General features: G+C 38.5%; 1 protein-coding gene across 5 annotated transcripts in view; it reads right to left on the minus strand.

Moving 5' to 3' along the window:
• Positions 1-8,236: 8,236 nt before the first annotated feature.
• Positions 8,237-14,382, minus strand: part of EVI5 (ecotropic viral integration site 5) — a 92,743-nt gene continuing 86,597 nt past the window's right edge. For all 5 annotated transcript variants that reach the window (XM_072127879.1, XM_072127878.1, XM_072127881.1 and 2 more), the window contains one exon: positions 8,237-10,470. In XM_072127879.1, coding sequence (XP_071983980.1) covers positions 10,165-10,470 — 306 coding nt within the window. In that variant the 3' untranslated portion in view covers positions 8,237-10,164. The remainder of the gene's footprint in view (positions 10,471-14,382) is intronic.

A 14,382-nucleotide genomic window follows, 5' to 3' on the forward strand; every position in this document is an offset into this window, starting at 1 on the left:
AAATCACAGCTTTGACATAGGGTGCACCTCATAAGTAGTGGGAATCATGAGTGCCATAATGTTAGAGGTCCCCCTCATAAAACCAATCCATCAAAACTGCTTGATCAGTCGTTAGCAGGTGGGTACCCATCCACCCGCTCATTCCCAAGCATACATGACTTCAGGAGATGAGTAGCAATATTTTGGATGTTTTGAATTCTTGTATTTCTCTGGTAAAGTGACTATTTGGGGAATAGTTTTTTTGCACGGTGAGTTTTACTTTTGTGGTGGGGGCACTATTTTTGGGAACATAATACATTTTTGAACTTTGGTTTAATGATTTTTGTGGTGTCACATTATAAAGAAAACTTTTATTTTCTTGGGGACACATTATTTGGACACCCATAACTTATTTACTTATTCTTTGATGGAACATTGGTGGTTCGAGGGCTTGTTTTTTGCAAGGCGCACAGTAATTTCTTTTAGTGGTTTTATAGAGCAAATATAATTTATGGGGGGTAATGCAGTGATCAAAAACAATTCTGACATTGTGTATTTTTCCATGTGATAAATAGGATAGTATTATAGTATTTTGGGAAAATTTACTGAAATTGCAATCAGATCTCATGCAGAGGGCTGTATATTTTGACCGTGAGCTATTCGTATCTGGACTTGCGGCATGGGTGTTCAGCTTCCTACGGTCTTCTACACTCAGCCGGCAATGGGCTGCAAAGCGTACATGTGCATTCAGCCTAGTAATTCTTTTTTTAATATTGATAAAGTCATTTTTAACATGTTAGTACAAAACACAGCACAACCTCTGTACTGCAGTATACTTCAGTGTTAGCCACATGGACTGGAAACTAGAAATCATTTCAGTTTCTAAATTCCAAAATGCGGATTTATGTCAACAATAAACCTATGACAAACGTGTGTAATAATAAAAACTGAAATAACCTTTAGTGGTTTTTGGCAAAGAAACCACATTTAGGTCTTAAAATAAATTGCCAGCTAGGAGATAATGACTGCTTATTTCGCTTGGATATGGGCACAGTTAAATTGGGAGTAGGTGGGCGAGATGCTCCTCTTTAGAGTAAATCAAAAAGTGTGTGTAGTCCTGAGTCTTCTATTAACCCATGCTGTAGCACTTGTATTGGAGGAATAAGGTATCCAAAGATATTACATTAGTAACCTAAATATAAAATCCTTAGAGAAGTAAAGTAAGTGCTAGCATTAGAAACAAGCAAATACTTACAGGATTGGTTAAACAAATTCTGATTAGAGGGCTGAATGGGGTTTATCAGTATACAGACCGTCCCCTACTTAAGAAGATTCGACTTACAGATGAGGACTCAACAAACGGACCTCTGTATGTTGGTGATTTACTGTAATTTAGACTCAGGCTACAATAAACAGTTATTAAAGGTGTCTGCAATTAAACTTTTTGTTAATCCTGGTTCTTACGACAATCCAACATTTTGAAAATTTTGGCTGGGGTTACAATTATAAAATTTACGGTTCCGACTTGCATACAAATTCAACTTAAGAACAAACCTACCGAACCTATCTTGTACGTAACCCGGGGACTGCCTGTATAGTATAATTATGCACTATACAAACTCCTCATACTGGGTTGAAGCTCAAACGGATTATCCAGACACTCCTCTGATCAATGTTTCACTTGGCATAATCAGAGTAGTACAGCTATCATCACCAAATCATGTGATGTGAAGCAAAATGTCTTTTATGTGTCATAAACTGAATGACCTTTTACAGTTTCATTGGTGAGATTGATTAAATTGGGGAGACATGTGCAAGCATCCATTCTAAAAGATTACCAGGCCAGACTATTACATAGACTCAACTATAGATATCCATAAATTAATGTAATAATGAGAAAGAACACCTGATAAAAAGTACATAAGAAGAAAGAGATGCAAAAAGCAATGGTAAGTCATGACACCAGCTGAAATCTATCAGTAATTAGACAGCAATCCTGCCATGTTGTGTTACAAATATCTGCTGGTTTAGTTAATGGCTTATAATTAGTCTCATTACCAAAGTGCCATGTAATAAACACCAGGCTTTTCTACAAAGTATTAAAAACTATTCAGTACAAGCATTTAATACTCTTTCATTGTGTCATTTTTTTATAATTATATTTAACTTTATTTATGGAGATCTATGGGTTGATTTCTTCTGCCAGTGTAAATTGGATGGTGACAAATTCTTATCATTGGCACCTTTAGAAATATATATACGGTATATATAATATTTCTGTATGTGCGCAGTTTTTGGCTTGTGCGCTGGGCTGTAGAGCGCCACCCTAAATTTTTGTTATTCTTCAAAACACTTTTATGTTTTACAATTATTGGGCCTGTGGTGACTAGTGTTCCTTTTGTCTAATAAAGATTTTCCAGTCTCGCAATGTAATAAGGTAATAAAAAGGTTAGTGTAGATGTTGTGGTGCGGGTAACCCACAGTCATATTTCTGATCCCTTCTGTGCCCTCACTATGACTCCTCTGACTGTCAAGAATTATTTTCTTGCTCTTAATCTATGCTATTTTTAAAAAAGTTAAAAACTCAGTCAAAAGTTGACAGTACACTTCATGATGTAAGCTCACAAGACCTGCTATTTGATGGATAATAATACTAAGAATTTTTCTTGCTTGACTTTCAAGTTTAGTCCAACAAGTTGGTGAGCATGTGCCGGTTAGATCTGCAGGTACAACTGGACTGAACTCCGCTTGCCCCATATAGTTCAGTGGTACCGGTCTATATTGTTAAATGTTTGCCCAGACTTGTTTTCCAGCCGCCCTAATCCTACATGATCATGGAAAGAGAAGGAAATACTTTGGACTGCTTATCAAGGTAGCATGGTCTGGTGTAACAGCTTGGTGAGCCTATCAAAAGGGACTTCCTATGGCTTCTTTTTATGAAACAAGATTGAATCAGGTGAGGAACCTTAACAACATTAATAGAAAAAATACCCAGGTCTTTCCAATTTTCCAAAAGTAAAAAAAAAATTGTTACAACTGTGGACTAATATTTCAGAAATGCCAAAGCTGTTTTCGGTCAATAACTGGCGTTAAGCTAGTGTAAATATCTGACCAGAGGAGCAGGACAGGTGGATCATGTACAGGAAGATCTTTGCAGTGTTTGGTCTGGACAACCATACATATAGTCTATGGCAGTGATGGCTAACCTATGGCACTGGTGCCAGAGGTGGCACTCAGAGCCCTTTCTGTGGGCACTCAGGCCATCACCAGAGATGTCTCCAGGTATCTTCCTGCAGTCCCAGAGAGCCCAGGACTTGCTGTGCACAGAGCTATTATAAAGTGACAGCTCTACCTGGGACTATTTTCTGCTTTATTGGTGTCCTCAGAGCACTGGTATCAATGAAAACTGTGACAGAGAAAGGAGTATAAATCACAAATTAAATTTCTGTGTTGGCACTTTGCGATAAATAAGCAAGTCTTTGTTGTAGTTTGGGCACTCGGTCTCTAAAAGGTTTGCCATCACTGGTCTATGGATTGCCCAGAAGTGGTTAACATCTAATTTTCCTATCTTCAAGTATTGTAGTGTAGATTATTGTAAATTTTAATTGTGGAATACACCCTAAAAATCTATGAAATCAGAACATACCCTAATAATGACAATTGTCATCCAGTTGTTCCCAGAAACGGCTCATACTCAGAAATGTAAAGGTTCTTCCTTTTTTTTGAAGGAATTCTTTGCTCTTAGCTTATAAAGTGTTTGAATGAGCTCAGAAAATGATGACACCATCTTCTATCTTTTACTTTATACACGAGGAAGAGTAGACTTCAGAAAGGAAAAACAAAACGCTTATAAGTTCACTACAACCGAAGATGAGAGGGCTGATAATGGTGACAAGCAACAGGTTAGACTTCCGTCTGAAGATACAATGGCTACTCGAGTTGTGTTCTCATCTCATGTTTGGTTGGGTCTGAGGCCTAACCACATTGTTAGGTTAGAAGAGCATGTCCCAGAGTGGAAAGTTATTTTGTGAAGCATTCTGTTACTTTGTAGCTGATTCCCACCCATCCCCCACCATCTTATTTTTACAAGTTGCTAATATAATCATAAATGTGCAAACCCATATAGGGACCTATACAATAAAATGGCAATACAAACCGGCAGGGGGGAGGGGAGGTGGTTGTCCACACTTACTGACACGTACTGGTGACTTCCACAGGAGTGTGTGACCATACGGGTGTGGTCCTCTTCCAACCCCCCCCCCCCCCTGCTTGTATTGATGTCTTTATTTTATTTAACATAGTTTATGCATTGTGTGTACTTATTGCCAGGCAGGCCTTTATAAAGGTTTTTACATGGCTATTATTACAATAATCACGCTCCACACCGGTGTGTTTTTGGATATTTGTTGTGTATTTTTGCATTAATAGACTCTTACATTCCTTTTTGACCCATATACACATCAATATTGGTCTGTTTTGGTTATTGCTTAGTATTTTGAATGCGTGGGTTTATTACATTGGTAGTTCTTTTTTATTAGTTATCTGCTTATTTATTAGTTATCTAATTGATGTAAGTAGGGAAAATTTCACAAAAAAATTGATATCAAGAAAAGGCGATTATTTTTTTCAGAATGTTCATCAGCTCTCCTTTTTTATAGGACACCAAAAATTAATTTCAGTTTGGTGTTCTCTGGGCCAACACATAAATTGGGTCCCAACCCCTGGAACCCTAGTAGGCTGCCTTGGAAATGCAATAAAGGGTTGGCCTATGCATAGGTAAGCAATAGGAAATGGGTGGCACCTGGAACCCTCATAGTGGACAGAGCTAGAAGCAGAGAGCTCCTTGCACTGTGCAATAAGCCCGTGTAGCCACTTCAGACTCCATTCTTATTCACTGTATTGTTTGGCCTGGAATACACATTTAAAGGACGTCTACCACCAGGATGAAAGACTGTATGCAATTTAACCTGCGGGCTCCAGCCTCTATTAACACCTATGGAGCCTGGAGCCCCTCAGGCTCATTTGCATACACTCCTTCATACTGGTGGAAGATGCCCTTTAATGTTTAAAAAAACTTGACAGGCTGAGCCTTCTCCATGCTGGGCAGGTGCCTGTTGTACTACACAGCAGACACCTTCCATTAACTGTTGTGATCAGTGTAGACACAGAACATGGCAGTTAACCTGTAAGGTGCGGTGTTCAACCACTGCAGTCCTCAACTTAATGTGAACCGGTCACCAAGACACTCATATTTAGCTGGTGACAGGTTCCAATAGCCTGTGCTTTGCAGATTTTAAACAAACCTTTGTCAGCATCCTGAACACTGCCACTGCTTTATGAGCAGCTGCAGCCTCCTCCAGTCAGTCAGTCTCCTTCCCTCGACCTCCCACTTTATAGGTCATTTCATTTTCTGGTCTGCTCTTGTGTATGAATCTTACATAATAAAAATGTGTCATGGCTGAATGGATGGAGGCTGAAAACATTCAGCTTTTTGTTTGGAGCCATTTTATCAATTCTTTAGAGCAGCTATGTACGTTGGAGATCGTAGGGTAAAGCAGGTTATAGAAGCGAATGTGGTAACTTATATAGTTTCAACTACAACCTGTTATTATGATGCATAACTGCATTATATGCAATATTTGCACTGTGAAGGGTATCCAAATTATGGAAGAAAAGCTGCAAAATAAAAAGGGTTGTCTGGACACATTATCTGGATTGTAGCACTTCCAGTGGTAGGAGCGGTACAGATCAGGGGGTATGGGGTGCTCTATAGCCCCTAATATGCACTGAGCATCTAGTTGCACATGCAACAATGCTGCGATAGACGCACACGTCTGACCTATCAATCCATTCACTTGTGTCCCAACGATTCTCGTGATCCATGGGAATCATTCGACCACTATGGATAGGGGATAACTTGTGACTGGACTACCCCTTTAAGCTGCAACCATTGGGTATATAAAATTACATGAAATTTAGCCTTTAATTTTTTTTTTCTGCCAAGGATCCATAGTGAATTCTGATCTGTGCTCTCCTTGATCCCCTTGTAATTTGTATAGTTTTATAGAGAATAGTCTGAAGGCATTGAAAGACCTATGAATCCTGAGTATATTGGAAGGAGTTTAGAGAATCCTGGGATGTTCTATATGATGTAGCTTGAAGGAGATTTGTTTTGCGTTCAGATGTTTTGGTTGCCATATATCGTTACAAATCATTGCCTTACATTGCTATACTTCCATGTAAGCAGCTTCCTTAGCCCCCTGGCTCCATTTTGCTTACCTCATTTGCTCATGGGAGTCGTGTATCCTCCATCCTGCTTCCTCCACTCTCCGCATTCCCTAGTCTAACACCTCAGCAGTGTCTCGGGATTACAACACCCGGTGATAAGGCTCCTGCTGATTTTACACATACAGTAGCACTTGTACAAATCGCAGAATAAGCACAGTAGCCACTACAGATAGGCCGCCGCACGTGTACAAGGCAGACAAAGCACTTTCAAAGAGAAGGAGCCCTATCTCGAGATGATATCTCGTCTGTCTGGTGTCTGACAGATAAATTTGTCACCATGATCTATGAGGATTCCTCCGTCTACACAGAAAGTCCAATTGTCATCCCAAATCTTTATTCACAAAGGATTATATTTTATAATAATATATTATAATATAATATGGAGGCCATTTTTGGTAACTTTTAGCCTTGTTGTACATTAGATATAGACTTTAATGACGTGATACCCAATAAGACATCAATACAGTCACACAGATTGTGGTCTGCCTGACAAGGGCCCTAAAGAATGGGTCTAGAATCAGTCCCTCAAAATACAATTAAGAACTTTAGGATAATTGTCCTACATCAAAGGACGTTAAGAGAGTCGTTTGAGGTAATTGGTCGATGTAAAGGTGTCAAACAATCAATTGATCAAGTGATCATTGACAGGTGATGGCATCTTTTACAAAGTATGCACATTACCAATTCATTCCCTCCCGTACAGCAGCCGTAATTCCAGCTGGTCCCTCAGGAGAGGGGATAAGTGTCAGATTGTTTGGGCAGCACAGTGGCTCAATGGTTAGCGCTACAGCCCTGCAGTGCTGGGGTCAACATCTGCAAAGAGTTTCTATGTTCTCTCTGTGTTTGCGTGGGTTTTCTCCGGTTTCCTCCAAAACTGCAAAAACATACTGGTAGGATGATTAGATTGTGAGTCCCATTGGGGACAGGGACTAATTTGGCAAGCTCTGTACAGCGCTGTGTAATGTGTGCGCTATATAAAATAATTATTATTATTTGGAGTCCGGCTGCCCATTATTTGGAGTATGGTGGTCTGAAAGTACCCCCTAAGTTTCACCTGCTCCACCACGAAGGTTAGCACAGACTGAAGGGGGGGGGGGGGTCAGTGGACTTTGTGAGACAAGTCCTTAACCCCTTTGTGACCGAGGCTCATTGGTGCCAGAGTGTCCAGGACAATTTTTTAATATTATGCTCTTTAATGATATATGCTGAATCACTTCACATATAACAATTTTTACTTAGTTTCACTTGTTAGGATAAAAACTAACTTGATAGCATAAACTAATTTTCCCTTTGTTTTTCCTCCATTAAATGTATTTTTTATTTATTTTTTATAATAAGCCTTTACCAAAATTTGGTTCTAATACGTATAATGTCAGTCATATTTTTCAGGTTCAGCGACAAATGCAAAAGGTGCATGTAGTTGCAACTAGCTTTTGCATCTTTTTCTGCTGTTTCCTTCAGTTCAAAGGGTCACATCTCCAGAACCACGGCACCTAGAAACCCAATTCTTATTACAATCCTATTAAAAAGGAGAATCTCAGCTTGAGGATTCTATGCAAGACAGAATCTGTGAAACCCACTGTTTAAGTTGGGAATTCAGAGCTGCATATAAAAATGTATTCTTGTACTGCAATTTTAACAGTGTACATCAGTTCTGTGGCACCTAAAAACAAAATGTGGTATTAAAGGGGAGATCCTCCTCTGTTTGAAGTGTGTCACGGTCTTTAGGTCTAGAAATGTTTGTATGAATGTGCATTCGTAAAGAATTAAAAAATAAAAATAAGAAATTGCCATAATCTCCAATGATCACATCCAATGCCAGCAGCAACAAAAGACGGGAACCATGAAACCTACAGTGACTAGGCTTCCATTTAGGTGAACATGTGGCAGATATCTCAGCTGAGAATTTGCAGAGAAAAAAATCCATAAAAACCAAACTGTTGACATGACACATACCCAAAGCATAAACTTAAATCATGAAAAAAATTTATTTAGTTACATATACATATATATAATGTTAAAAGATTTCCATCAATAGTGTTTTGTTAAGAGACTGTTATGTGAAGACATTTCTAATGTGAAATGTAATGTACGGTTCTGAACCCATTTCACATGATATGATTAGTGTTCTGCATCATCAGTAAACAATTCTATTTACAGAGAAAAACCTTATTTTTTACCTCTGGGATATGATACAGGTATCTGTTATAATTCAACATTTACATTCTCAGTAAAAAAAAACAGAAAAAACGGATTGCGCACCTTCTGCATGAAATATGTATATTTATGTACAAAATAAACAAGATATCTCTCACAAGTAACATGAATTGACCTGTTTGTTAATAACATCAATACACACAACTAAAAAAAAAAAAAAAATGCATAAAAAAATAAATCACTGACGTTTGGTCTCATTTTGTAGCTTTAAGACATTTGATGTTACTGCAGTGTGATTTTTAGAAGGATTTCCATGGGGGTTCAAATTTAAAACAACATCCCGGAGCAGATTGTATGACTTCTGCGGGATTGACTAAAAACTAAAATCATTTAGCTTCCGCTACTATCCGCAAAAACCAAAGGAGACAGGTGTTGGTTTGCATATCGAAATGACGTACTGGAAACCAATAAGGTAGAAAATTCCATCCAATCCCTGGATATAGTCGATCACGGTTTTATTTTTGATCCGGTTTTGGATGCGGTTTCTCTATTGGGTGAAAACCTATTGGGCACCCGCAGCAGGGGCAGTTAAAAATATTGTCATCTTTATTACCTTCCTTGTTTCTACAGTTCAACCCTTCAGTCGATTGTTTGCATCTCTTTTCTGGACAATGAATGGACCTCCTTTCTGGTTGTAAGGCCATGCAATGGGAACAGAGAGCAGGGCAAATACCATTTATCCCTCGCCTTGAAGGGTTTTCTCAAATAATGCTTGGAGACATTAAGGACAACTAAAATGTTGATTAAGGGTTACTTAATTATACATCTATGAAGTTGCAGTCATCACTATCAGATGCCCGTAATCTCCACCAAATGCCCGAAGCAACAAAAGATCGGAGACATTCCATGTATAGTAGTTCAGCTTCCATTTAGGTAAACATGGGGCAGATATCTTTACTGGGGATGTATAGTTATATGTAGAATTTGCCCAAATTAAACCCTCAACACCAAAAGTGAAATTTGTATAAATTAGCTGTGCGACTGGCACCATTCCCCAAACTCCTGGTATCACTGCTAAACATGTTTCACATAGATGAGTCTTAACTAAGTACCAGCTATCTTCTAGTATGCATTCAGTTCCATTAGTGGAGTGTTGTTCACATCGCAATATGCAAAACTTAGTGTCTGAAAAGTATAAAAATAAGACAGACATTAATACAACATCAGATATAACCCAAGGCGATTTTTTTTTTTTAAACTTCAACCTCTGCCCAATTTATGGAATCCATCAAGCCACATATCCAGCCTTCAGCATATTGACAAAGTGGTGGGTTTCCAGATTGTAACGGAACGCGGTGAGATATGTCAAAATCATAAATATGTCCACACTTAAAAATACATTTTGTTCAACAGGCATAAAATATTGCACAGGTTTTTCTTTTACACAGGTGAAAGGACAACCAGAACAGTCAATATGGACGCACTCCGGTCTCTATAAAACGTGATAGAACACCTGCTTCGATCAAAGAAAAACATTTTTCTGATAATACTGTTATAACAAACATGTCCGTTGAGCGTCTTTGTCTAGTGTATGGCAATGATGAACATTTGGCAAAAGGCAAGTAGAAGTTCTGTACATGCTGGGACAAGTTGGGTCTAAAGATTGTACAATGATCCAAGTACTGTAACAATTAATTGTCATGAACATTGGGTAAAAAAAACAAAAAGTCACAGTGATGATCAGACTGTAGTGGAGTAAGACTCTGTTCTTTTTGCCATAGGTTTTGAGACCACCCCATTGGAATCAGTAATGATAGATAGTTCTTCTGGATCACTGTCACTGCTGTCCAAATCAGAAGGGACCAAAACGATCTTTCCGTGTGTTTTGGCCAGGCTGTAGTGACCCCCCTGCTGTAGTGAGCTGGTAGCAAAGTCTTCATCAGACGAATGGAAGGACACGTCATCTCCAATCATGTGACTGACGATATGGATCCCATCAAAAGTGCGTTGGTCTTGGCGGCCCCTCTGACCTTTTAGACACTGTATCTGTTTAAAAGATAAAAAGTTTACACAAATGTTAAAAAAAAAAAATATATATATAAATATATTTTTAATATAAAGACAAAAGCATTGATATTCCCGTTTGTTACAAGGGATTATCCCGCCTTTTAAAAGGGGAATTATCATCGCTTCCACCAATTTCTATTCTCTGCATCCTAAAAAAACAAGTATCGCAACTGACTTGGCCAAAGTTAAACATTTTTTTTTTAGCCCCCACTATTCTCGAGCCATCAGTGGACTCATGTGACAATTCAATATGCCAATCAAGCTGCAAACCGTCATATGGGCGGGAGAATTCAGACTGCTTGGGAAGGGTTGGGGCTAGATTCCAGAATAAAATGGATATGGTGTAAAGAGTTAGAGTTGGTAGAGGTGGTGTCAGTTCCTCAGTAAAACTGATGGCTTAATGGTATAATGGTAGAGAACCAAATTTTAGCGCCCGTTTACCGAACAGCAATTTAAATGGACCTTGGAACTCCAATAAATGCAGCAAACAAGAAAAAGTTCTCAATTTCGAAAGGTTGGATAATCCCTTTATTGTAGCCTATAATGATGTGACACAAATCATATGACAGCAATGGTGACTACAAAACACAATGATACTTTGATACTTTCTCTTAGGATCACATACCATGCACACACCACAAACATTAGTAAGTGTAAGGTCTCTGGCTTTATCAGCTTAGGTCACAGTTTGGTTTGACGTTTGCCAAGGCTCCACCATCACACTCATGACATGCACAGACGACATTTGGTAACATTCCCAACAACACAACGGTAAACACCATGGTGACAGGTACAAGTGTATTACCAATTCCTGAGAATGTGTACAGAACATTGTGATGACTAACAACTAGCCGGCCATGGGAAGAAGCCTCTACCCCATGTCGTAGCTGGCTGCACCCTTACCTGGAGCCGACTGTTCCATGGAGTCAGGCATGTGTGGAAACGGGGAATTAAGAAAAAGATTGCGCACATTTTTAGAACTGAAAACACAAAATGACAACACTATATGCAGGGATGTGGAATGAAATGGGGGGGGGAGGGGTGATATATCTGCTTAGAGAAAGATGAATTAAAAAAAAAAACCTATATAAATAAATACGTTTTTGAGCTACTTTGGAATATTCAACAGAATTCTAATATTATATTTTTATGTTATACTTGGAATGATCTAACCTATTAAAGTACTGATCACCCAGCACATAAACTTGTATAACAGACAATACTCCATGGGCCGTATTGCATAGGACCCCCCATTCTAAGTGTTTGATGGGAGTTGTTTTGGGACACGTGACACCCATTTTTGTTTTATGGGTAGAAAGAAGTTATGGCTTGAGAGTCGCAACATTTATTTTCAAGGGTACAATTTTCCATTGAACATGCTACGCATAGTTCATGCACAGGTCCCTTTAACACTTATTGGGCTAAATAATATAATCTCATTATATAGAATATATAATCTCAAACCCTGTTGGTGTCCATACATAGTTGGTCAAGCTCATAGGTTAGGTCCGTTTTCATCTACCATCCGATGTGTTAGGGGGATGACCCAACATTTTAGGGACGTTAGGATCAGGCATGTTGAATTTCACATGTCTGATGCCTTTGTATCGGTCTGGTGGCAAACATAAAATTGCCAATTCTCATTAAATATTTCATGGCCGATTTGCATCCGTTTTGGATTAGTCTGCCCATTTTTACTCCACGAGTAGCATTCATCTGGCATCACATTTCAAATTTATTTTCTTTACTTTTACGCATGTCTTTTTTTAGTGGACCCATCGACTTCTATTGGACGACGGGTCAGGGAATACAACTCAAACTAGGACTTTCTCTAAGGGACAATAAAAGAAAGACATTTGAATGACCACCTTTACTTTTGTTCTCACGATTCGCCTAAAAACTGATTCTACATCGCAGGCTCATCAGTAGCGGCTACGATTTGTGAACACAAGTTTGTCTCCAGAGTAGAGATGTAGCTTGTGACAGTCAAACTTTTAAACCATTATTTCTCAGAAGTCATCAAGCTGTGAAAAGAATCAACAGCGGCTCTATTTTTGTCCACACATTTGCAATGGAATAGTAAAGTGCAATGGTGGGGGTGTCCCACAAAGACCACTGTCATTTACTAAAGAACTTTACAAGCAAAGATTCTAAAATGACTTAACCCTTCAGCAACACAAACATCAAATAAGGATTAAAGGAAGACCAGTGTTGTAAAAAATATTAGTAAAATAGCAGAAATTAAACTATATTTCTTTGGTTAAATTTGTATTAATTGAAATTAAGTTTTTTTTTTTATTTTGGGGGGGGGGGGCATTCTATAGATTTGGGGAAGTAACCTTCTCATTTCTCTTGGGGCAGGTCTGTGTTACTGCCTTAACTAGAATAAAATTTCCATATAAAACTCTAAAAGGAACACATTTTGTGAATAAAAAGATCTGGGCACAGCGGAAATTGTGTTATTCTGCTTTTTGGATATTACTGAAAAGATTATTGTGCTTTTACAAGTTTCCAAAATTAATAACCAAGACGACAGAGGGTGGGAATTACTCTTAACCCAAATTATGATGGGAGGAATAGAAAGCAAAAACAATTATCCCCCATACTCCTGGTGAAACACGTCGCTGAGCAGTGTCAGACCACGAAGAAATAGCACAGTTTAGATCAATATCTCATTTAGGTACATCTACCTGTATGGTGGGGGTCATTGTAGTAAGGGACGAAGTTAAACTTCAAGCTAGAGGATATTTGGTGTCAAAACAGTAACCATTTGCAAGGTTGTGGTGTAGCATATAGAGACAAATATCCTATTGTCTCATCTTACCCCCCTATCACCTGCAAGGGTGGGGGAGACAGATGATCAACAACAATAATAACCGCTAGTGCCACATAGTGTATTAGTTGCATTATTAAAAAAAAAAAAAAATTATCATTTTATAAGACAAATTTATAAAGATCACATTTTAACCATACCGGGAGATATAATAAAGGTTTTTTTTTTGGTTGCTTTGCCGAGCAAATATTGCAAATAATTACATTTATGGTACAACCATGTCATGATTTTGAAAGCCGTAAACGATTTAATAGAAATGTCCATCATGATGATCCTAGATTCCCAGCTTTGACCCTTGAATGTGTCATGCTTCAGGTACCATTGCTATAAGAGAAGTGAGGTTGCTGGAAAATATGGTAAAAGACATTGTTTTAGGACTTGGTGGGAAACTTTGGAGGGCTTTTGAGTTTGCACCAATAACAAAATTCGAAGAGACATTTCTGTGGTCTGCAGGATACATATGGGTTGTACGCATATCTTGTAATCTCTAGAGCCACTCCTGTAATCTAGGTAGAGCAGGCAGAGCTTGCAACATCTCACAGGAAGCAGGCAGATGCTAAGCAACCACAGAGAACCATAAAAACAGGACGAAGGAACGAAGGCTGATAAATCATTGGATTTCAATGGTTTGTAGGGTGCAGGAAAAAAAGAGTAAAAAGAGATTTATTATGGTTTAGAACTAAAATAGACACTTTTATAAGAAGAGAAGTGGTCTCCAACCTGTCTGAACTTCAATTGGGTGCTGATAGATCTGCTAACCACCACTAGTGAAGAGGATTACTGCAAAAAGTTTAACACATTGTCATTGGTTACATCAAGGGAATCCCAGCTCTTCTGTAAGATTATAAAACTTATGTGACTAACAACCCTGGAGAGGCCGACAGGGCACCCACATGCTCTAAACCCAAACTTTGTAAACCTACACAATTCATTTTTGCAATGAAATAGGTTTTTCCATCTCGGTAATGGTGTATTTTGAGCATACACAGTCATTTTATGATCAATAGATCTTTCTAGTTTTGGGTTCCCAAACACCAGACATCGCAGGTAACTGGAGG

Source organism: Engystomops pustulosus, chromosome 10 (assembly GCF_040894005.1).
Source record: "Engystomops pustulosus chromosome 10, aEngPut4.maternal, whole genome shotgun sequence".
Lineage (NCBI taxonomy): Eukaryota > Metazoa > Chordata > Amphibia > Anura > Leptodactylidae > Engystomops > Engystomops pustulosus.